Source organism: Onychostruthus taczanowskii, unplaced genomic scaffold (genome assembly GCF_017590055.1).
Source record: "Onychostruthus taczanowskii isolate IOZ18803 unplaced genomic scaffold, ASM1759005v1 scaffold18, whole genome shotgun sequence".
In the NCBI taxonomy this organism is placed as follows: Eukaryota; Metazoa; Chordata; class Aves; order Passeriformes; family Passeridae; genus Onychostruthus; species Onychostruthus taczanowskii.
The window spans coordinates 12001169-12023756 of record NW_024499017.1 but is presented as its reverse complement, the minus strand read 5'-3'; the positions used below and the strand labels follow the sequence as shown (position 1 = coordinate 12023756).

At 62.1% G+C, this 22588-nt stretch overlaps 1 protein-coding gene across 2 annotated transcripts in view; it reads left to right on the top strand.

Moving 5' to 3' along the window:
• The window catches only part of GSE1 (Gse1 coiled-coil protein), a 98823-nt gene that overhangs the window by 24103 nt on the left and 52132 nt on the right, over positions 1-22588 (top strand). For both annotated transcript variants that reach the window (XM_041400614.1, XM_041400615.1), the window contains exon 2: positions 10963-11125. In XM_041400614.1, coding sequence (XP_041256548.1) covers positions 10963-11125 — 163 coding nt within the window. The remainder of the gene's footprint in view (positions 1-10962; positions 11126-22588) is intronic.

Here is a 22588-nt window from a genome sequence, read left to right as displayed (position 1 = left end):
CCCCAACCCCTGCCTGTACCCCCCTGGCTGTAGCCCCCCTCCCACCCTTGTCCAGCCCTGAGGTAGACACCCCATGGGGATTGTTAGGAGGATAAACCCTCTACCCCCCCGCCGACTTTTTGTGTGTCCCCCCCAATTTTGCTGGGTGTATTTGGGATGGCTGTGGGGGGGCCCCTGTGGCCCCCTGACCCATGGCAGGTACTTGTGGGGGGGGGCTTTGTGGAACTTGCTGCAAACTTTCTGTGGTGCTGCCAGGTGCCTTCTGCACTTCCCGTTTTTTTTTTTTTTTTCCAGCGGTTTTATTTTAAAAAGTAGCAAAATGGTTTTCCTGCACCCCAGCAGGCCCATACGCTGCTCTAATGGGGTGCATGGGGGTGCACCCCAAGCCGGGGGCTGCAGCAGATGTGCCCACCCTTGGGGGGCTCAGCTCTGGCTCCTGGGGGGCAGTAGGAAAAGGGTTGGGGGCATTTGGCCACTGGCAGCACGGGGCTCTGTCTGTGGGTGTTGGGGACACCCCCTGGTGCTCTGCTGGGCTGCTGAGCGGGCATGTGTCCCCCCAGTGAGAGGTGCTGCTGGCCTGTGGGGTGGCCCCCCTGGGCATTGCCAGTCCCAGCGTGGGCAGGGGATGCCCAAACCCACACCCAGAGCTCGGGGGGCGCCGTGCAGGGGGCTGCGCTCGTGCTGTCTGTCTGTCTGTCTGTCTGTCCGCAACTCCCACAGCTGCTGCCAGCCCAGGGTGAGGAGGGCGGCTGCCCGCACTGTTGGAGGGTGGGTGCCAAGCCACCAGCCCTCCTTGGCCGGAGGAGCCGTGTGCTGGGCCAGGAGCTGGGCTTGGAGCGCTCCGGCAGCGGGGTAAGGTCACCGCGACCGCCAGCGAGGTGGCCCTGCCAGGGCGTGCTGGCTGCTGCGTGCCAGGAGCCATGAGGTGGTGGCAGGAGCTGGACCTGGGGTCACCGAGGCACTCGCCAGGTGAACAGATCTCCTTTCATGGGCGCAGGAGGCAGCTGGCTCTGCTGGCATCCTGCTGCTTGGCATTCCGGGGTTTCTGTAGGACAAGGGACTCGTTGTCCCCAAGGGGTGGCAGCAGCTTGAGGAACCCGTGTCCTGAAGGTGGGATGTGGCAACAGGGGGCAGTGCCAGCTGCTGGCGTGGGTGATGAGGTGTGGGGTGGCACTGGATGACCAAGGCACCTGTCCTGGCACAGAGAGGGAGCAGAGTGGACACCACCAGTGCTCCTCGTCCCTGCATGTGGGGCTGGCTGTCCCCACGCAGCCCCGTGTGCCATCAGGGTGACTGGACTGGCACTTTTCGGTGTCGTTTTCTGCCCACCAGGTGTGGGGAGCTGAGGAGGGGTCATGCCACCATGCCAGGTGCTGCCATCTGGCAATGCTTGTCCCCATACAAAGCCCCAGCCCCACACCAGGGGTCCCTTCCCAAGTAAGCCACCACCGCTCTGTGTCATGGCCAGTTCACACTGCGTGCCACAAGGAGCCACAACACGAGGCTGGGGTCCCCCCATGGCAGCCCACCCCCTGCCAGCTGGGGAAACTGAGGCAGTGGGGCAGGAGGCGGCTTGCCCAAGGGACGCAGTGCCAGGGCTGTGGAGAGCAAACAGAATTCTTGGCACGGGCTGGCAGTGCTGCGCTCTGCCTGCAGGCGAGGGTTGCTCTTTGCTGGGTGTGCAGTTTTGCTGCTGCTTTGCACCCCAGCTCTGTCTCCCTGGGGACTGTGCCTCTGTCCCCACGAGTGACAGCCCTCACCTTGGAGCTGGTGAACGGGGCAGTTGTTTTTCCACCCCCGGGGGTGGCCGGTGCCCGGCGCTGTGTGTGGCAGGGCTGGCACGGAGAGCAGCTTGGCCTTGGCCCCCTGCCCGCTGCCGTGCCCTTTTCCAGAGGCAGCTGCCTGTGGGCATGGCTTGGCAGCTGTCCCTGCTGCGGGCTCGGCCGGGGCAGGACCCTGCTCCCCTGGGCTGCCGGGTCACCTCCGAGCAGGGTTGCAACACTCAGGGCCACCGCTGCCATGAGTTTGCCGTTCTCAGCTCAGCCGTGGCTTTTCCTCCCGGCTTTCTGTGCCAGCTCCATCCCTAAAGCAGAGGAGGGGATGAACAAGGAGCCGGTTCTCCCCAGCGTGCTGAAAAGTCCCTCTGGAGAGGCGCCCAGTGGCGTCACCCCTTGTAGAAGCGGTGTGTCAGCTCTGAAAGCCCCTGGTTTTCCACCTCGGAGCTGCGTGCGGGAAAGGGGCGGTTCTGTCCCCTCTTCCAGGGCACACGGGAGCCCTCGGGGTGGTGGCATTCCCTGGTCCAGGCTGGGTTCCCTGCATCCCTCCCCTCCCAGCTCGCTTGCCAGCTAATGGCGCGGCTTATTCCTATGGCTTTTTAAGTGCTTAATGGCGCGCGGGGCTAATGATGCAGCTCCCTCTGTTCCTGCCGCCTGGATGGAGGGATGGATGGATGGATGGATGGTGTCGGATAGCGCTGCCCGAACCTCCGGGAATGGGGACAGGGACACGAGGAGGGGCCCAGCCGGTGCCCCCGTGGAGCTGGGGCTGGGAGCAGGCGTCCTCCTGCCTCTCCTCCCTCCCCTGCACGGCTGCTCGGAGCAGTAATGTCACCATAAACGATATTTATCACGAGGTGATAAAAATCTATTTCCAGCGACCTCTTGGAAATGGCCCTCATAAAACCAGGCAGCAGACGGAGGCAGGAGGCAGACAGCGAGGAGGGGGCACGGGCAGGGAAATGGCTGTAATCAGCCACGGAGCAGAGGCTGGATCTGCCGGGGAGCTGGCCCTGCCATTCCCGACCCCGGGAAATGGATGGCAGCCGTCAAGGCCAGAGGGCTGCCCGGGCACAGCTGGGTGGATGCTCGGGCATCCCAGGGCTTGAGCATTCTGGGATGGAGCATCCAGGCTGTGAAGGGAGGGCCAGAGGGATTTTTGTCTTTAGGTGAACAGGATGGGAGGGTTCTTTCCATCTTGGGGTGTTCCCAAAGTGACATCTGAGGGATCCTGGAGCTGGTCCTGGAGCAGCAGGCTGGGATGGGGTGCTGGGCTACCAGCTTTCCTCCAGTGTTCCCAGCCATAGGGATGGCCCCCTCCACTGTCAGACACTGCTGGGTCACCCCAGAGCCCCCTGTGTCCCTCCTGGGGGGCCACCACTGGTCCCAGAGCCCCCCCAGCTCCATCCCTTCAGTGCTGATGGCCAGGTGCTGACTCAGCATCACAACACTAATTACTGAGCCCGTAGTGGATCCTGGCTGTAAATTCTCCATCAGGAGTGGTGGAAAACCTCCCTGGCTCCTTTCCCTGCTGACCTGAGCAGGGACTTTTGATCCTGTGTAATTCACTGGGGTGCTGACTTGGCAGGAGGTGTCTCATCCTTTCCCACCCAGCTTTGGGGTTCACTGCCCCCCAGGAATCCCTCCTCCCCACAGAGGTCATTCCTGGCTGTGTGATGCTCAGCCCAGCTTTGTCCCCACTAGCACTGGGGACAGCCTGGGTGACCCCATGTCCTCACTGCACCCCGGGTGATGCTGCTGGTCTGGGCATTCCTGGGGGCTTCACCAGGCTGGGGGCACAGAGGACACCTGGGCCACCTTTTTGGGGCTGGGGAGGTGGGATTTGCTCCGAAAAAGCAAGTGCAGGACCCCCCTTGTTGCCCCCTGGGGGAGGAGATTGTGAGGGAAAACAGCTAAAAATGGGGACAGTGCAGGACCCCCCCTTGTTGTCCCCTGGGGGAGGAGATTGTGAGGGAAAACAGCTCCCAGCTGCAGGGTCTAATCTGCTGCTCTGATGAAGAGACTTTAATCACTTAAAGTAATTAACCAGGTGGGGCATTGGCTGGACTCCCCCATGTGCCTGGGTGTCCCCTGCCTGGGGTGGCTCCTTTGGGGCCGGACACGGGCTGGTGAAGTGGGGACAGGCTGGGCGTGCAGCTCCCAGCCGTGGATCCTCACAGGGCTGTGCCAGGAGGGGACATCCAGGACGATGGGGACATCCAGGACGATGGGAACATCATGTGCAGAACCTCAAGACCCCCGTGGCCGCTCAGGGACTCGATGCCACCGCGGGGCTCTGTCCCCACCTGGTGCGGGGCGCGCGGTGACACGGCGGGGTGTGCGTGGCAGGTATTATCCCGCATTAAAGGTTCCCCTTGCAGATGGCTCACGTTTAATCTGCGGCTTAAGGCAGCGCCGGACCTGGCGGTAAGTCCGTCTTTAGATGGCAGGCGGGAGCCGGGAACGGGCGCTAAGCTGCCCGCGGGATGGAGAAGGGGGACACGGCGGATCGAGGGACACGGATTGGGGCTTTAATGCCACCGGCTGATCGCCCAGCCGGAGCGTGGCCCTCGCTGGGATTGCCGTGGTGTGCCCCACCAAGAGGGATGGGGACCCCCAGATGTGTCACCTCACCCAGCAGAGCCTTGCACCGACCTGGCTGCTCCTCCCTGCCTCAGTTTACCCCTGAGCACGTGGGGATTGGCACGTGTGGGAATGTCCCGAAAACATGAGCTGCTGTGGGGTGGGTGGGGTTTTCCGGAGCGAAAAGCCCCTTGTGGCAGCCTCTGGTTCCCATGGCAGGTATTTAGGGTGGCGGGGAGGGGACACTGGTCACAGACTGCCCGGCAGCTCTGGAGCTGGAGGTGGGTGAGCTGTGCTGGGTTGTGGTGTCCCTGAGATGGGGATGGGGAGCAGGGGCTGGGGCCGAGCAGCTGCGTGTCCTGTGGGGTCTCAGCAGGATTTGGGTGGCAGACACCAAGCTGCATCCCTCCCATCCCAGCTTTGGGCCCCGTGGTCTCCGGGGGACCTACAGCAGGGCTGGGGTCTGGTGACAGAGGGGGGTGGGAGCTGCAGGGACACCTGAGGCCAGGGAGTGACTGCCCCAGCCAGGGCAGTTCGTCTCAGCGTGGAATGGCAGCATTGGGGCTGTTAACTCCGGAGTCTAATGATGACAGCGAAGGCTCTGTGCTGCACAACCTTGAGGAAATCCTTGTGGATTTGAAAAAGCTGATGGTTCCGTGCAGGGCCGGGACCAGGAGTGGCAGTGCTGCTGCCAGCCCTGCTGTCCATGCATAGGTGGGATGCTCACATCCTCCTCTGCCTCAGTTTCCCTGCCTTGAAAGGAGGCTGAAGGGGACATTCCCCAGCCTGGCAGGACTGGCAAACAGGAGCTAGAAATGTCCCCATGATGGGACAGGGACTGAGCAGGTCCCACCCATCCTGCCCAGCCAGCCTGGTGCTGGGGTGATGGAGGGAGCATGGGGGGAATTTCGTGTGGAACATTGTGGAATACAGCACTGCCTGGGCATGGGGTGGAGGTGCTGACATCCCCACCAGCTCTTCCCACAACCTGGAGAAACTGAGGCACGGGAGGTGACACGGCGTGGCCAGGGTTGCCAGAGCAGCGAGCAGCCGCTGATCCCCACGCCCAGAGCCCCAGAAGAGCTCGAGGAAAAGCCGGGAGCGGACGGCTGCGTGCCCCCCGCCTCCCCCTCCATCACCTCCCTGTTCGCTGGCGAACAAATGTCTGTTCTTGCAAAAAAAAGAAGTGACAGGGGTCGGCGCAGCGCTTTCCACATGACCTGCCCGGGAACAGAGGACGTCTTTGTTAATCCAGCGAGCTGTCAGTTCAGCCTCTTCACAAAAGGCATAAACCACTTATTGCTGCTCTCACCCCTGACCCCGGATCCGCCTGCGCGCCCTCCATTGTGCCGTCTCGAGGAAGCTGGCAAACAATTTCGGCTCCGGCTCCCCCTCCCCGCCGACGGCTGCACGCGGGGGCCGCCGCTTGCCCCGCCGGCGTGGGGAGCCACTGCGGGGGACCCCCCTACACACACACACACACACACACACACACACACACAGAGCATCTCCTCCCCCGGCCGCATCTGCGCGCCCGCCGCCTCGCCTGGCAGCTGCTGCGAGGGGATGGGGGCTGCCACAAAGGGAGCACTTCCCTCCCTGCAGCCGTGCCTCCCTCCCGGGGCTGCTGGAGCAGCTGGCCAGAGCCCCCCGGCTGCGGAGAGGGGCCGCTGGGTGCTGCACCCCGTGGCCCCCTGGCCGAAACCCCGTAATGAGAGGGGACAAAAGCTCCTTAGGGTCCCTGGCTGGGACGGGCTGGGACGGCGGCTTTAGCCAAAGCCGCTTATGGCCTGGCACAAAGCTGCTGGGAACGGCCCAGCTCCTCGGGGCTGGCGTGGATGGGGTGATGGTTGTGCCCTGCCAGCCTCAGGGTGCCTGGGGGGTCACACGGGGTGACAGCCGGGGGAGAGGGGTGAGCACGTGCCGCTCACCCTGTCCCCTTGAGCCCGGCACCCGGACCCCGCGGCGCGGCCGGTGTGCGCTGGAGCAATTAGATGCAGTCACTTTGGGGCTATATATAACCCAAATTGCTGCCTGCAGCTCGTTAGCTGCTGTCAGAGCCGCTGCGGCCGCGGCACTGAGGTGGTGTCGCCAAGGGGGGGCTGGAGAGTGACGCAGGGACCTGCTGCTCCCCGGGGATGGGGAATGAGGAGGGCTGTGGTCATGCTGGGGTGGCCACAGGGTGAGACCCTCGCTGGGGATGGGGTCCTGTGGGGATGTGCTTCACCCCATGTGTCGCACCGGCATCTGCTCCGTGTGGCGCAGGGTGGCTGCAGTGACACACGGGTGTCACAGCCAGGCCTGTCCCCCTGTCTGCTGTTCCCAGGGCTCGTGGCACAGCCTGTGTGAGTGTGCTGGGGCACGGGGGGCCACTGGTGCATCCCTCACCCATGCCAGTAGTGTTTCCAGCCTCGTCTGCCCTTGTGGCATCCAGCCTGACCACAGTGTCCAGCCCCTTCCATCCGTGCCAGTTCCCGCCTGGGCTCATGGCACGTCGCGGCTCCGCCGGCACACACCGGCCCCCGCGCCGGCGAGGAGCGCGGCACCTCGGGCTGTCTGGGGGCAGCTGCGAGATGAGTGCGAACATATTGTGTGGGCTCCTGGAGCAGGCGTCACGGTGTCGCTGCTGGAGAGCGAGCGGGAACCACAGCCCTGCCGTGACAAACGGCTCCGGCACGGCCGCAGCCGTGCCCACGCGGGCGCCGCGGCACGGCCGGCACCGCCGCTGCTCCAGGACACGGAGCGGGGATCCGGGTGGGCAGCGATGCTCATGGGCAGACCCTCGGTGCATGGTGTCACCTGCCACCGCTGTGACCCGTCCCTCCAGCTGTATGAATTTCCTGGGGGGGGTCACATCCCCATCTTGGGAAGAGTTAACGGCACTGTGTCTCAGTCTGGAGCCTTTTGTTTCTTTCCCTTTTTTTTTTTCCCCCTTCCCCTCTTTAATGAGGAGTTAGCACAGCTGTAATTGTAGGTTCCAACTTTCCGCCAGCAAACACGCCTGAGAAACTTTAAATACGGTGGAGATGCATGGGCCCAGCCACCACCCCTCCCATGGGCGCCCATCAGGGCCAAGCCATGCCACCAGCAGGCACCCCAGCTCCCCAGGGGCACCCCAGCCTGCTTTTGTGGGAAAACCCTCTGTTTCCAGGCTTCTGGGACAAGGATGAGAAGGGCAGAGGCTTCCTGGAGGGAAGAGCAGCTGGAACCGTCTGGGGGAACACACGGCAGGGGCTGTGCTGTGATAAAGCCCCAGCAGGAGCCAGGGGGCTTGAGGGCCTCAGCCACAAAGGGAACTGGGGGGAGCCTGCTCCTGCAGCCCTCACCACTCCAAAACCACCTTTTATCCTGAGCGCCGCCTCCCAGGCCTGGGGGGAGCCTGGGACAGCGAGGGGTTGTGTCCCCCAGGCCTTACAGCCAGTGCTCTCTGCATCCCCTGGGAAGGGTAGGATGTGGCTCCTCTGGGCTGGGCATCCTCCTCTCCTCATCCCTTGCTCACTCACAGGAGCTGGCATCGACGCTGTGCCAAACCCCGTAGCCGGTGCAGCTGTGCCGGTGCTTGCCAGGCTCCGTGCCCGCCGCCTTGCCGGGGTGATGCCAGCCAAGAGCCAGAGATTGCATCCACCCCCGGTGCCCTGGCAGCGCAGGGGTTTTCCGGGGTGCTGCCAGCCGGGAGGGTGGAGGTTGGGGTGATGCGGTGGGGGCTTTGCCGTGCCCGCGGCATTCCCGTGGGCGGCATTCCCGTGGGCGGGTGGCATCGGTGCTGTGCGTGCTGCAGCCTGTCCCAGCAGCAGGGGAGGCGGAATGGGGAAGCCACGTTTTTTGGGTGTCCCGAAGGCACAGGAAGTGCGCTGGCGTGGCCTCCTGCCCTTTGCTTTCCCACTCCACCACTGCCGTCCCAAAGCTGGGGCAGAGCTGGGAGCTGAGGCAGGTATTTAGCCCAGTGATGGGAGCAGAAGGAATGTGTCCTTGGTGGGGAGGGACGCACTGGGGACAGTGGGAACACTGGACATGGGGACACCATCCCCTGCCCTTGGTGCCATTCTGTCTGTGGACTGCCACGCTGCCTGCCCTGGGCACCATGCCAAGGGCAGGGGGGCACCTGGTGGTGTGGGGCACAGGTGACATGGTGGTGTCTGGCAGTGCCGCTCTGTGCCTGTCCCTGGAGGCCACCAGCTCTGTTTTGACCCCACTCAAGCTCTCCACATCCTTTATACCAAGAACCTGCTGGGATAGATGGAGACAGACACCACCCAGGTGGCGTTTGAGGAGTGTCATGCCATGGGGCCATCCCTGCCAGCTCTGGTTGGAGCCTTTTCCCTGTGGTTTTGCCACTTGTGGAGCTGGCCTCTGTGCCAGCTCCATTCTTCCCGTGTTAATAACATCACATAACGATGTCACATTGCTGTCACCTTGCTGCACACCTACCCCTGACCTGGATGTGCCTGAGGCTGTGCCCTGTGTCCCTGATCCTTGTTGTGGATCTGTCCTGGGAGCTGTTTCAGGCTCATCTATCTGTGTGTCACGAGCGGGCTGGCCTCAGCTCAGCACCACTCAGCAAGCACAGATCCTGCTCCCCTCTCTCCATCCCTGGAAACATGTAGGATAAGCATCTCCCAGAGCCAGGAGGAGCTGAGCTTTATCACAGTGGGACATGGGGGATCTGCCAGCTCTCCCCTCAAATTTCAGCGCTTGGTGCCAGAGCACCCTTCCCTCCCAGCCTCCTCCCAAGCACCTCAGGGTGCTGCTCAGCAAATTAGCACCCAAATCAACCTGCTCACCTCTAATGGGGGTTGAGTCTTTGAGGACGTGGCTGGGGAGGAAGGCCCCCACTCCGAGGGGCTGCCGCCATGCTTTATCTGGGTGGACAGATCCCTCCTAATTGAGCAGATACTCCGTGTTCGCAAACAGATGGCTCCTTTGCATCAATTATTCCTTATCTGTGTAACCGGGGATGATTTGCTGACAGATAGTGCCGGGTGAAGTTAAAGCAAGGAGGCGGCCGGTGCTCCATGCGGAGCCTGGGGGTCCCAGGGGACACGGCTGGTGAGGGGGGGTGGGATCCTGGCTGCCCTTGGGCAGGTGGGACCTGTCTCCAGTGCCTTTGCATCTCAGCATCCCTTGGCAGGAAAACAGAGGGGTGGGGGCTGCTGGTGCTGTGGGGCTGATGGGTGGGTTGGGGTGTGGGTTGGGGTCGGGGGGGCTCCCTGGGGAGCAGGATGGTGCCAGCCTTGGCCCGGCTGTCAAAACCCACTTTCCCCACCAAGACCCTGGTCTGTGACTTGCCAGCTCTGTCTTGCCCAATGCTGCTGTGACACATGATGGGGAGTGATTAATGCTAATTAATGATTAGTTGCTCCGGGTATCAAAGTGCGCCCCAGCCTTTCCCATGCCCACAGGTAGGGGATTGCTGCCTGCTGCTGCCGGTGGCATTGTCCTGAGAGGAGTGGTGGCATGGCCTCCCCCCTGGGACATCCTTGCCACCTCCAGGGATCCCACACCAAGCTCTCAGGGATGGGGACTGATCCCTGGGCTTGTCCCCTGCCTGCTGTGAAAGTCACCTTCTGTTAATCACTGGGAAAGAGAAGAGCATCCTGCCATCACCAGGGCAGCTGGTGGCACCCCGCCAGTTGGGGCTGGGACGTGGTGGCACTCGAGGACTCACGGGATGTGCCAAGCGCTTGCGGTTGTGCGGCGCTGCCATATGGATTCCATAAATTAAACCTTTCCAGGAAGCAAACGGTAAATTTATATGTCCGCTCGTGTGCGTGGTTCATTGAGTCTAAGGGCTTCCCAGCAAAGCATCCACCGACCATCCATCTCCATGTCTATAGGAGTAATCCCAAGCAAAACAGGATGAACATAAAATCCTCACCATGCTCCTGATGTCCCCAGATCAGGCGCACTGCATCCCCTGTGGATGTCACCTGTTGCAGGGGGAGGTCACCTAAGCCCCAGCGTACCCGGGTTGGGCACAGCATCCTGTGAACCTGGGCTGTCCGTGTGTCTTTCCCAGAGTGGCACAACAGCACTGGGATGAACGTTGTGTCACTGGCTGTTGCTTTATTAAAGCTAAACAGGAGCGGTGACAGCCAGGCTGTGTGCCCGGGCAGCAGGGTGACAGCTACAACAAACCCCAGGCCACAGCAGCGCCCGGGGGTCGAGGAGGGGGACTGTCCCCAAACAAGGCACAGCGGGAATGCCATCCCCATCCCAGCAGCACGTTTCCCTCGCCCGCCTGGCAGGGAAGGCGATGGGGGGTTGTTGATCTCGAGTAAACACTGCCCGGTTGAGTAATCGGGAGCTGCCTAACCGGCCAGCTGCCGCCGGCGGGCGAGGGGACGCCGCTTTGATTCATGTCCTCGCCCCCCCTGCAGCCTTTCTTGTCTGGCTGTGCTGGGAGCCATCGGCCGGATCCAGCTGTAGCCCCGCGGCGCGGGCTGGCGTGCGGCTCCCGTGCTGGCCACGTGCACCGGCCGGCAGGAAAACAAAAGCATCTTGTGTCTGTGCACCCCAAACCCCACCCCGTGCCCCCCACCCGTGCCGGCGCTGCTCCGACCGGGAGAGGCAACGGCGCTGAGTCTCTGTCCTGCTTCTCTTCCAGGCATCCTCTTCGTCCCTGGAGACAGCCACCACCAAGGCTGCGGCTGGCGAGTCCCGGCACCGGGTGTCCAGCGCTGGGGAGAGCCCGGGAACGGGCAGCACTGTCCCGGACATCGGCCAGCGGACGCCTTTGGATGCGGAGAGTGCGGACGCTGGAGCCACAAGTAGGTGATGCGGGGGGATACTGGAGGGTACAAGGCTGCCATTCCAAAGGGATGTCCCCTGTCTCACTGTGGGGGTGACCATCAGCCCGATGTGCTGCTTGGGACTCCTGGTGAAGGCTCGTGCCCAGCGGCTTGGGGTTGGGATCCAACACCTGCAGCCCCGCTGGGAAGGTGACCCCGACAGCACTGCAGTCCCTGCCCACCATCCCCGGGGCCGTGAGTCAGGCCGTGGGCGCCAGGGAGAGAGAGCCGGGGTGTTGGGCTGGCTGTGCTGGGGAGCTGGGGGGCCCCCGGGGCTGGGATGGACCGCGGCTCCGGGGACTCGGCCGCCCTGTCCGTCAGGAGCAGCAGCATTTTTAGGAGAGGCATCACGCGTGCTTCCCTCCTGCCGCCTCCCTGGACCGGCTTGTTTGCCAGCCCTTCCCGGCGGGCGCGCCAGGCCGTGTTGTGCTGGGCCATGCCAGGCTCCTTTGATCCGGTAACAACTGCCGGTGCCGGTTCCTGGCGTTGGGCTGGGAAGAGTCAGGAACCGCAAGGTGCAGCGGGCAGGAAGCTGGGGCAGGCAGGGAGAGCCAAGGGGCAGCCTGCAGGGCCAGGGGGCTGCTTGCTGGTGGGTGTTTGTGACCCCTCACATTCCCTAAGAAGGATACTTCTCAGGAATGAAGTGGCCCCTGTCACCCATCGATCAGCCCCACAGGGATTTGGCTGTGGTTTGGGGACCCCGCAAGGCGCTGTGTCCCCCGGGGGGGGGGCCAGGATGCATTTACAAGCTGCTCACAGCCCAGCCGGCAGTGGCGTGGAGGCAAGCTGGGAGCCGTGGCCTGGAACGGGCCCGCTGGAGTCAGCTCGGGATTTATTACCCTGCCAGTGGCTGCCGGGCAAAGGTGACAGTGACTAATGGCTTGTTACACGCCTGCCACATCTCATCTGCGCGCCGCGTCCGGCTGCTGCGCTCCCAGCCCTGCTGTGCAGGCAGCCTGTGCTGCGTCCCTTCCTGGGGGGGACACAGGGGTGACCCCCCTCTGCCCCTGCGGGGACCTCGGCTAGAGAGGGTGACAATGACAGCTGGACAGCTTGGCATGGGATCTATCCTTGTGCTGAGCTTGGAGACCCACACTGTCAGCGTTGCCTGTGGCCAGGCAGAGCCAGGCTGGCATCTGTGGGAGCACCTCCATATCTTGGGGGTGGTGACACATCCCAGGGTGTCCTGCTGAGCCTTGTGTGACACACGGGACTTCCCAGTGCACAAAATCCCTTTGTGGTTGCCAAACCATGAGGCACTGCTCTGCCAGCACGATGTCAATCCCATGCCAGGGTGGCTGGGCTGGGATGCCGGGGGGATCCTGCGTGCGTGTCCGGATGGATGCTGACGGAACCACAAATGCATTCACCAGGAAAATTAAAAAATTAACAGGCATTGGCTCGCTCTAGATTAGTAAAGGCAGGAGATAAAAGCGGCTCTTTATACCTTGTGAGAATTGCTGATAAGGGCATTTGTTCCTCTGTATTCTTTAAAAAGAATGCAATAAAAATTTAAAATAGAACGGGAAAAGGGAGTTGGGGGGGGGAGAAGCACGAGGAGGGTGGGGGGGAAGCACGAGGAGGACTGGGGGGGTGGCGGGCAGCAGCGGCACCGCGGCAGCACCGGCGTGGCGGGCACTGGGGCCTGTTGGAGGAAGAGGAGGAGGATGGAGGGGATGCAGAGGCAAGGGTGAGCTGGGAAGGGGTTTGGGGGGGCTGTGTGTGTGGTGGTGTGGCAGTTTGTTTGGGGACAGCTGGGTGTCCCTGTCATGGGCTGTGTCTCCTCCTGCAGAGATGCCAGTTCATGGCTGGCAGTGCCAGGATGAGATTCCTCACCAAAGCCTCCTTCCTGCCCCAGGGAGGTGGGGGTCTGGCCTGTCTGAGCCAGCCGAGCCTGTCTGGCACGTGGAGCTGACTGATGTGGCCGGTGAATGATGGACAACTTCCTCCTGGGCGAGTGGGCCGAGCCCCATCCCACTCATGTCACTAGTGTCCCCAAGCCCAGGTGATGGTGGGATGGCACAGGGGTGACCACCACCATCCCCACCTGGGAGGGTCAGTGCTGTTCCCTCTCCCACACTGGCACAGGGGGTGCCTGGGGCATTGGGACGCCCCGAGGGGGCTGCCCTGGGAACACCCCTTCTTTCTGCAGGGTCTGGGCTCAGGACCACCTGGGTGCTCCCTGTGCTGGGCCACACTGGCACCCCTGAGCCCCAGGGCATCTTGGAGCAGTTTTGGGGTGGGGGTCAAAGGCCTGGCTCCCACCCAACCCCTTGCCCCCATCAGCGCCTGGCACAGGCATCCCCCCATCTCTACATTTGGGGAGGGGTCACCTGTGCACCGCGATCAGGACTGACACCCCCATCACCCAAATTCTTGACAAGCTGCGGAGAGACAGAAACCCCGCGGGACCCCCCCGCACGGGGGGAACCCCCATTCCCGGTGAATTCCCGGTGGTCCCGGGTTGGGGGGGGGCGGTTCCTTCTCCCTTCCAGCATCCCTGTTTTCGGAGCGCCCCGTGCCTCGCTCCCGGTGCCCGCCGCCCCCGCCGCCCTGCCCTGCCCTGCCCTGCCCGGCCCGGCCCCCGGTGAGTCACGCTCCAGCCGTGCGGCTCTCGGGGCGGCGGGCGGGCGCCGAGGGAAGCAGGAAGCGGCGGGGGAAGGCTCGGCACGGCTCGGCTCGGCTCGGCTCGGCTCCGCTCCGCTCCCTCCGGCGCTGCCCATGGAGGAGCGCAGCCCCCGTTGGACAGCGCGGCCCGCGGGTGAGTGACCCCCCCCCCCCCCCCCCCCCCTCCCACCACGGGGACCCCCCAGCAGCGCCTTGGGGAGGGGGCAGCGGGGTCCCCCCGCCCGGGTGGGAGTTGTGCTGGAGGGGTGGGACGGGGCTGGTGTGATCCAGCTCCTCTGCTGGGGGGTCTGGAGTGGGGGATGGAGGTCACCCAGGGGTCGGGGGACCCTGTGGTGGGGGGGACAGAGGTCACCCTGGGGCTGAGAGAGACTGTGCTCTGGGGGATGGAGGTCACCCTGGGGTTGGGAGACCCCATGGTATAGGGGGTGAAGGTCGCCCTGAGATTTGGGGGCACGGTTGTTTGGTGAATGGAGGTCACCCTGGAGTTAGGGGATCTCATGGTGTAAGGGGCAGAGGTCGCCTTGTGTTTAGGGGAGGCCATGGTATGGGGGATGTAAATCTCCCTGGTTTGGGGAACCCCATTGCAAGGGGAACAGAGGTCACCCTGGGTCTGGAGGAACCCATGGTTTGGGAGACCAAGGTCACCCTGGGGTTGAGAGACCCCGTGGTTGCTCTGAGGTTAGGGGTCCCTGTGATGTGGGGGATGGAGGTCACCTTGGAGTTTGGGGACCCCATTGTGTGCAGACTGATGTCACCCCAGAGCTGGGGGATCCCATGACACAGAGGGTGGTGGTCACCCTGAGCTTCGGGGGTCGCTGTTGTTTGGGGGATGGAGGTCACCCTGAGGCAGGGGGACACTGTGGCCTGGAGGATGGAAGTTGCCTTTGGCTTGGAGGCCCTTACTGTGTGAGGAGTGGAGATCGCCCTGGCGGAGGGGTACCCCATCATGGGGGGGACAGAGGCCACCCCAAGCTTTGGGTTGCTGTGTGATGTTGTGGACAGAGGTCACCCTGGCCTTGGGGGACGCTATGGTGTGGAAAATGGAGGTTGCTTTGGAGTTGGGGATCCATCTGGGGAATGTTGTGAGGAGATGAGACCCTCTGGGTTCTGTGGCCTTGGGATCTGGGGCCAACTGAGGTGCTCAGTCCCCATGACCCACATTCTAGAGAGACCCTTGGGGTCATTTCCCATGGCTGGCAGGGCGCAGGCTGGCCCTGACCTTGCCCCTTCTCCTTGCCTTGGTGCCTGCCCCTCTGTCAATGCAGGCACACAGGGTGCAGCATGGGGTTGTGCCTCAGTTTACCCACCAATATTTCTGGACACCCAAGACTGCTGGAGCTGGGGAGGGACCGTGTTGCTGACTGAGCCGGACGCGGGAAGCCCGGGCACCGCACCCTGTGCCGGGGTGATGCCGCGGCCCCGGCGTCTCGCCTGCCTCCGCCTTTATTGCCCTGCTCCGTCCTGGCTCTTCCAGCCCTGCCTGTGCTGCCTGCCGTGCCCTTCGCCCTGGGGCCGTGCCCTGCTAGTGCCCATGTCTGCTTTGCATGGTGACAAGGGTGCCAGTCCCCAATGGGTGGCATCTGTCAATCGAGTTGCCCCATTGGTACATCTGTCCCCAAGCCCTGGGCAAGCGCCCACAGCTTGGAGCAGCAGGGCTGAGTGCCTCGCTCTCTTCATCCTCATCCCCATCCTCCTCCCGTGGCTGGGGGCACAGAGCTGTGGGTGCCACGTGGGTGCCCGCTGGGCCACGAGCAGGATCCAGATCCAGGCAGGGAGTTAATGGAGGGAAAAGGCAGCGGGAAGCCAGCGCCTCTTCCTGCAAGGGCGCGCGTGCGCCGGCGAGCACCGGGGTGAGCCCGTGTGGTTTGTGGGTGTGAGCGAGGCGAGCGTGCGCCCGGCTGCGTGTGCGCCCTGTTTGTGTAACCTGCCGGGCAGCGCCACGGGCACGGCGGCCTGGCAGGGCTGGCCAGCCAAGGCTGGGGGGATCACACAGGGCTGGGGGGGGGTCACACAGGGCTGGGGGGTCACACAGGGCTGGGGGGTCGCTGTGCAGGGGGGGCTGGCTGTGAGCACATGTGTTTGTGTGTGTGTGTGAGCGTTGCACAACCGCGGGGTGTGAAGCGCTGCGTGCTGAGCGCGGTGACCCCTGGCTGGGGGCACGCGGGGTGCGTGTGCCTGCACGTCCCGCTGGGGCTGCGCTCCTGTGTGCGCACACGGGGCCTGTTCTGGCCGGTGGAGGGGGGTGAGCGCGTTGGCTGCAGGGCAGGGAGCTGCAGCGAGGAGATGGTGGCTTTGGCGGGGGGCCAGGCTGCCGGGGGGCGCAGGGGGGGTGCCGAAGGACGCAGGACAGTTTATTCCTCGCTGGCACGCCAGCGGCTAGGACAGGGGTACAGGCTGGGGGGCAGCTTGAGGAGGGGGTGTTAGTTTTAATCGCTGCTCCTCTGTTTGTTCCCAGCCCTCTCCCTCAGCCTGCTGTCTGGCCCGTGGGAGGTTGAGGACTGGAGGGGCTGTTCCTGGGGGGTTTGTGCCTGTGCCAGCCGTGTGGGAGCTGGTGGTGCTCTCCCCCACATCAGGGCACGGTGCCATGGGTCACACCTCTGTCCCGGAGCCCTGGCACTGCCACCAGCTCCGGGTGTAAGGCCTGGCCTCACTGTGGGCAGCAGCAGATGGCCTCTGTCATCACAGCCCGGTGGGGACACCCAACCCAGAGCGCCGTGTGCTGGCAATGCTGGGGTGCCTCACCCACCTGTGGGGTGCTGGGTGCCCCCGAGGGGCTGTGGGGCAGCCGCGCCGAGCCCCGAGAAGGAGCAGCCGGGACAGAGCTTGGCCTGCGGCGGCTGCCCGGGCATGCTGCCAGGGGGATTGCCCTTGAACTGGCCCTTGCCATGCCTCGTGCTTCATGCCCCGGCTGCCCCACGTCCCCCCCACGTCCCCCCAGCCCGGCACCCCGCTGCCCGCCGGCGGTTGCAGCGCGGGGCGGGAGGAAGCGCCCCAGAGCTCCCGCGCCCCTAACGGCGGCCGCCTTATCTCGGGGCCTTCTGGGCCCCCCCAGCCCTTATCTGCCACGGCCGTTGGCCCTGGCTGGGCTCGCAGCCCCCCCTCAGCTCCCCCAGCCCCTGCGGGGTCAGCCCTTGGGGGCGGCCGCTTGGCAGCCTGCCCCCTCGATCCTTTTTGAAGTTTCAAATCCATTTAAGTCAAGAGGAGGGAAAGTTATTGCCTCTAAAGCCCCTTGCGTTGAGCAGTAAATCCTCTTTGCTGGGCCAGCGCCGCCTCCGAGCACCCGTGGGACCGGGGGGGGGGTGACTCCTGGAGGGGGGGGTACAGCCTGAATGTGTGTGTCCCCAACACCCTGCAGGCAGGTGCTTTGTGGCTGGGAGGGAGTGGGAACCCCAAAACATGGTCAGTGTGGGGTTGGGGTTCCTTTGAAACCCCCCAGCTGAGCAGGAAACAACATTTCACTGCTGCTTGCCCACCGTTTGCTCAGTGCCTCCTTGCTCACCCTGATTTGGCCCAGAAAGGGGGTTCCCCTTGTGACATCAATGCCCTGCTGTCCCCAGCAGCGTGGCACAGCACCCCCCCTGCTGCCGTGCACCCTCTTTGAGGCTGATGGAGCAGGAGCTGGATGTGCTGCCGGCACGCTGGCGTGTTTTATTTGATTTCCTTTCTCCCGAGCTGGCAATATTTAAATATTAATGCCTGCCTCTAATTGCTGGGTCAGAGGAGCGGGGCGGCGCGGGAACGGGTGCAGGGGCGGCTGATTTTGTTGTCTCGGGGAGTGTTTGCCGAGGAAAAATGTTTGTGCACACACACATAATTTTACTCCCTTGCGATTTACTTGGCCTTGGGAGTGATGCGGGGGGGGGAGGCTGAGCCGTGATGCCACCGGGCCATCATTTTGCAGCAGGGCACCCACCCCCCTCATCCGGGGGCCCTTCCCGCAGAGGGATTGTTAATAGCAGGGGAGGGGGGTGTTTTATTTTCTCTCCGGGCAGCGCGGCGTCAGATGCTTGCGTGCTCGCTTCCTGTAATAAAGCGACCGCCGGCGCGCTTGTCACCTGCTCTCTGTTGTGCTGCCAAGAGCAGACATGCCGCTTCTCGCTGCGGGCCCTGGCGTGCTCCCCGCTGCCGCCGCCGCTCTGTGCCCGCCCCGGGCGCTCGCCCCGTGCCAGCGCGGCGGTAGCAGGTGTTTGGGCAGGGCGTGATGGTGCCTGTTGCCGCACGCCCCGTGCGGGTGGAGGCCGTTTAACTGTTCCTCGCCGCGGCCGTGCCCCCTTTGACGCCCTCCCTGCTTGGCACTGGGGGGTCCCGCTCCCCTGCGAGCGTTGGCAGAGCCAGCCCAGCTGCAGGCAGGTGGCTCCGGTTGTCCCCAGCTGTGCCGCGCAGTTGGAGCGGGGAGGTCCGTGCGGCGTGTGCCACGCAGGGGCTGTGCGAGCTGCTTGGCGCTGCTGTTGCCCACCGTGCTGTGCCGTACCGTGCCGTGCAGCTGGCTTGGACGCCAGGCCGCTGCCCGCTGTGCCGTGCTGTTCCTTTGCAAGCACAGCCCTGGTGCCAGCGCCTTCCCAGTGCTGTTAGGAGATTTTTCCCCATTGGGAAATCGCTCTGCTCTCCTTTGGATCCCTCACTGGTTTGCCACCCCCCGCAGCCGTTGCTCCTCGGCTGTGCAATCTCCTTCCTCCTGCCCGCATGGCACACGAGCCGTCCTGGTTAACCGGTGTTTGCTGGGTCCTGCTCCTCTTAACCCTGGCCAAGGGAATTCTGTACCCTTGAACCTGGCAGGGGAGCTCCTTGCAAGGGGCTAACACGGGGCCTGCTCCCCACAGGCAGCCTGGAGCGTGGTAGATGTGGGGTTGAGGGATGAATTACACCCAAATATCCCCCGTGGAGGAGGCAGGCTGGCTTGTCCTCCTTCCCACCCGCATCCTGCCCCGCTCCAGCCCCGGCTCCCGGCGCTGCCTTTGTTTCCGCTGTATAACAAGATGATGGGTTAGGGTCAAGCTGCGGGTTCATAACTTGTTGGAAGACTTTGCCGAACAATAAAGGTGTCTGGCTTTATATCTGCTCGTATTTTATCCGCGCCACGGCCTTTCCCCAGCGCCGGCCGGGATTTATGGCGGGGGATATTTGAACGTGTCGAGGCGAGCTGGGGAAGCCGAGGCCGACCCCCTCCCCACGCCTTTGCATTCAGTGCCTGGGCGCTGAAATATTTACCTTCCAGCTCCTCTGACAGTTCAAGCCGTCTCGTGAAGCAAAGGTTATTGAACTGCGAATGTTATGACATTACATTTTTGTGTCTGCACTTTCTAGATGCGTGATGCAGCCTGAATGATAAGTGATCTCGGGGTTAAGGGTGGGGTTTTTTTTTTTTTTCCCTTTCTGTTCCTTTCCCTCCCTCCCTGCTCTCCTCCGTGAGCTGTCAGCTCTGCTGGCGCTTGATAACGCTCCCTTTTATTGCCCTGCCTTTGCATTCCTGCTGCTGGGCTCCCTGCAGTTGAGGTGGGTGCTGGGAAGGCAGGAGAGGGACATTTCCAGCTCAGAAGCCTGGCTGCCTTGATATGTGCCTCAGTTTCTCTAACCCTCATGCCATGAGTGGTCGCCCATGTCAGCAACCCCTCTGCATGGTTGGTACTCCCACTGTTGGGAAATGCTGCATCCTGTATCCCACCAGGACCATAGGATCACAGGATAGTTTGAGTTGGAAGTGACCTCAAAGCTCCTCTCATTCCAACCCCCTGCCATGGGCAGAGACACCTTCCACTAATCCAGGTTTCTTCGAGCCACATCAAACCTGTCCTAGCCATGCCGTGGGGCAGGAGGTGATGCCCGGTGTCACTGGTGCCAGTCTGTGCCATGGTGCCCATCTTGTAGCTGCATTAGTGGGATTTTGGGGTGCTGAGGTGATGCTCCCTGGTATCCCCCTGGTACCCTGTCTGTCAGAGCTCTGAGCATCTCACGAGCTGTCCCCACTTGAGACGCAGCATTCTAGGTGGCCAGGTGGCCAGGGGGACAAGTGACAGCAGGCCTGGGCTGTCCCATACACACTAGAGGGCAGCAATAAACTGGATCAGTGGGCTGTGCTCTGTCCCTGGGGGCGTTGAGTGGTCTCACCCCCCAAATTTGCCCTGGCACAGTGAGTTTGCAGCGGGGGCACACTTATTTTTCAGGGGTGCCTAAACAAAACCATTGCAGCAGGATGAGGGCCCTCCAACCACTCGGACAGCAGTGTCATTGCATCCCAAGAGCAAATTAATTAAGTCATTGCATAAATTTGGCTGTGTTTGCCACTGGTGAATCACATCTGCACCCCCCTTCCCCCTGGCTTTTCCCTGGGCTCCCCCTCCCTGCTCAGCTCCCTGCAGGAGTCAAGATCTTGCCCTGCAGTGCCTGGAGATTTCCATGGGCTCAGGGCTGGCCGAGCATCCCGAGCATCCCAGGTCGGGGCGGCTGCCAGAGCTAACAGAATCCAGCTGTGCTGCTGGGCAGGCAGGGGGGGCCGTGGGGAAAAGGGGGGAAAAAAAAAGAGGTCAGGGCCCGGGAAATTAAATGTTCATAAATGTAGGCCCGAGCGCTTAAAAAGTAGGGCAGTGCCATTAAATCTCATTAAAGTTTAATACCTATCAGTGCCACTTCAGGCAGCCCTTGGACATTGCTTTAATTTGATGGGTGTTAAGGGAGAATTATCAAATAATTGTGCTGGCTGGGGACTTGCTTTTATCATGTTACATGGAAAGCTCTCCCGGCTTTGTGCCGCACATCAAAACAGCGGCGGGTAGGTATTGTTCTGGGGAGGGGATGGGGGCAGCTGCAGGGGGGTCCCCACTGTCCCCATCGCCCTCAGCGGTGGCAGGAGGGATGAGGGACACCGGATCAGGTTGTTACAGGGATTAGTTGCCCCAGTGATCAGCTTTTTCTGCCCAAATTTAACCCATCTGCACCCAGCAGGGGTTTGCTGCCCCAGGCTGGCAGCCTTGAAGGTGGCATGGGGACAGGGAGCATCCTGCCATTGTCCCCATGGATTCCATGTGACATTATCCCCGTGGGTCCTGTCACCATCCCCCTGAGTCCTACCATCATTCCTGTGGGCTTTGCTGGTGTTCCCATGGCTCCTGCCACCATCCTCCGGGGCCTTACTGGTGTCCCCAAGGGTCCTGCCATTGTCCCCATGGGTCCTGCCAGTCTCTCCATCAGTCCTCCTGGTGTTCCCATGGGTTGTGCCAGTGTCCCCATGTCCCAGCAGGGTTGTGCCACTCTTCCTGCACTTGCTGCCCCAGGATGATGGCAGTGTGGGGCTGTGGGTGCTGCTAATTAATACTAATTTTTGGAGGGGCTGTGGGGTCTGTGGGGAATTGCAGATGGGAGGAGCTGGGGATGGCCAGCTCCGTGCAGAGGCGAGGACATGGGCCCATGCATTTTTTATAGAGTGCACCCAGGGTTATTTTTATTTCTTCCTATTTCCTTTCTCCTCCCCTCGCTGCAAAAGTCCCTGTTGATAAAGAATTAGTGCCAGGTCGTTAGTCCTGGTTTTTATGAGATAAACCCAGGCACAAGGTGCTGTCGTGTAAACGCCGGGGCCAGGGGAGTGCGGGGACGGGGAGAGCGGAGCTGCTGCCATGAATTATTCAGCAGCTCCTGATTTCACATTATTCTCACTGATACTTTTACAACCTGTCAGTAAATAAAAAGATTCTACATTATTTATAGAAATGGACCCGAATTGGGTAGGGGAATTTACTGTTGCTATTATTAGGGGCTGCTCAGCACCGCGTTAATGAGAGCCGGGTGGTGGCGAATGCTGCTTCCTGTGGGCACGGTGTCCCCCCTGTCCTTCCAGGTGCCACCTTGCTCCCCAAGGATCACTGTGTCTCCTGTCTCTCACTCTCTCTGCTGGAGCTCCATGGGTTTGGGCTGTTTGAAGGGGGATATCTCCTTCCCTGGGACATCTTCTTCCCAGTGACACATCCCTGCAGGTGACGCCTGCCCCAGGACATCCCTGCCAGGGAGGTCACCTTCCAGGGGGATGACATCTTCCCAGGGATGTCTCCTTCCTGGAGACATCTCTTTCCCAAATATGTGTGCGTCCTGGGAACATCTTCCCCAGGACTGTGTCTTCCTGGAGGCATCTTCTCAGACACATCTCCCTCCTGAGTATCACATCTTCCCAGGGACATCCTCTTCCTGACACTTTTCCAGAGACACCTCCCTGTGGATGACACCTTCCCAGGGACATCCTTGCGGAGGATGTCTCTTTCCAGGAGATGTTATCTTCCCAAAGACATCTTCTTCCTAGAGACAACCCCCTGTGGATGACACCTTCCCAGCAACATCCCTTTGCTGGGGACATCTCCTTCCAGGGATGTCTTCTTCCTGAGCACACCTCCTTCCTGAACACATCTCCTTCCCAAAGACATCTGCTTCCTGGGGCCATCTCCTTCCCAGGGACCACATTTTCTCAGGGTCATCCTCTGGCTGGGGATGTGTCCTTCCCTAGGACATCATCTTCCCTGGGACACCTTACCAGGGACATCTTTGCTGTGGATATTTCATTCCAGGGGATGACATCTTCCCAAGGATATCTCCTTCCCAAAGATATCTGCTACTTGGGAACATCTTCCTGAGAATTTCTCCTCCCTGGGGACCACACTTTTAGGAACATCTCCTTCCTGGTGACCACATTTTCCCAGGAACTTCTTCCCAGGGATGTCTCCTTCCCATGTGGCAGCCCTGGGACACACATCTCTGCCAGAGGAAGATGCTTTCTAGTCATGATGCAGTTACATTTCTGTCCCCATCTTGTGAGTTGTTCCCACCATCCCTCCT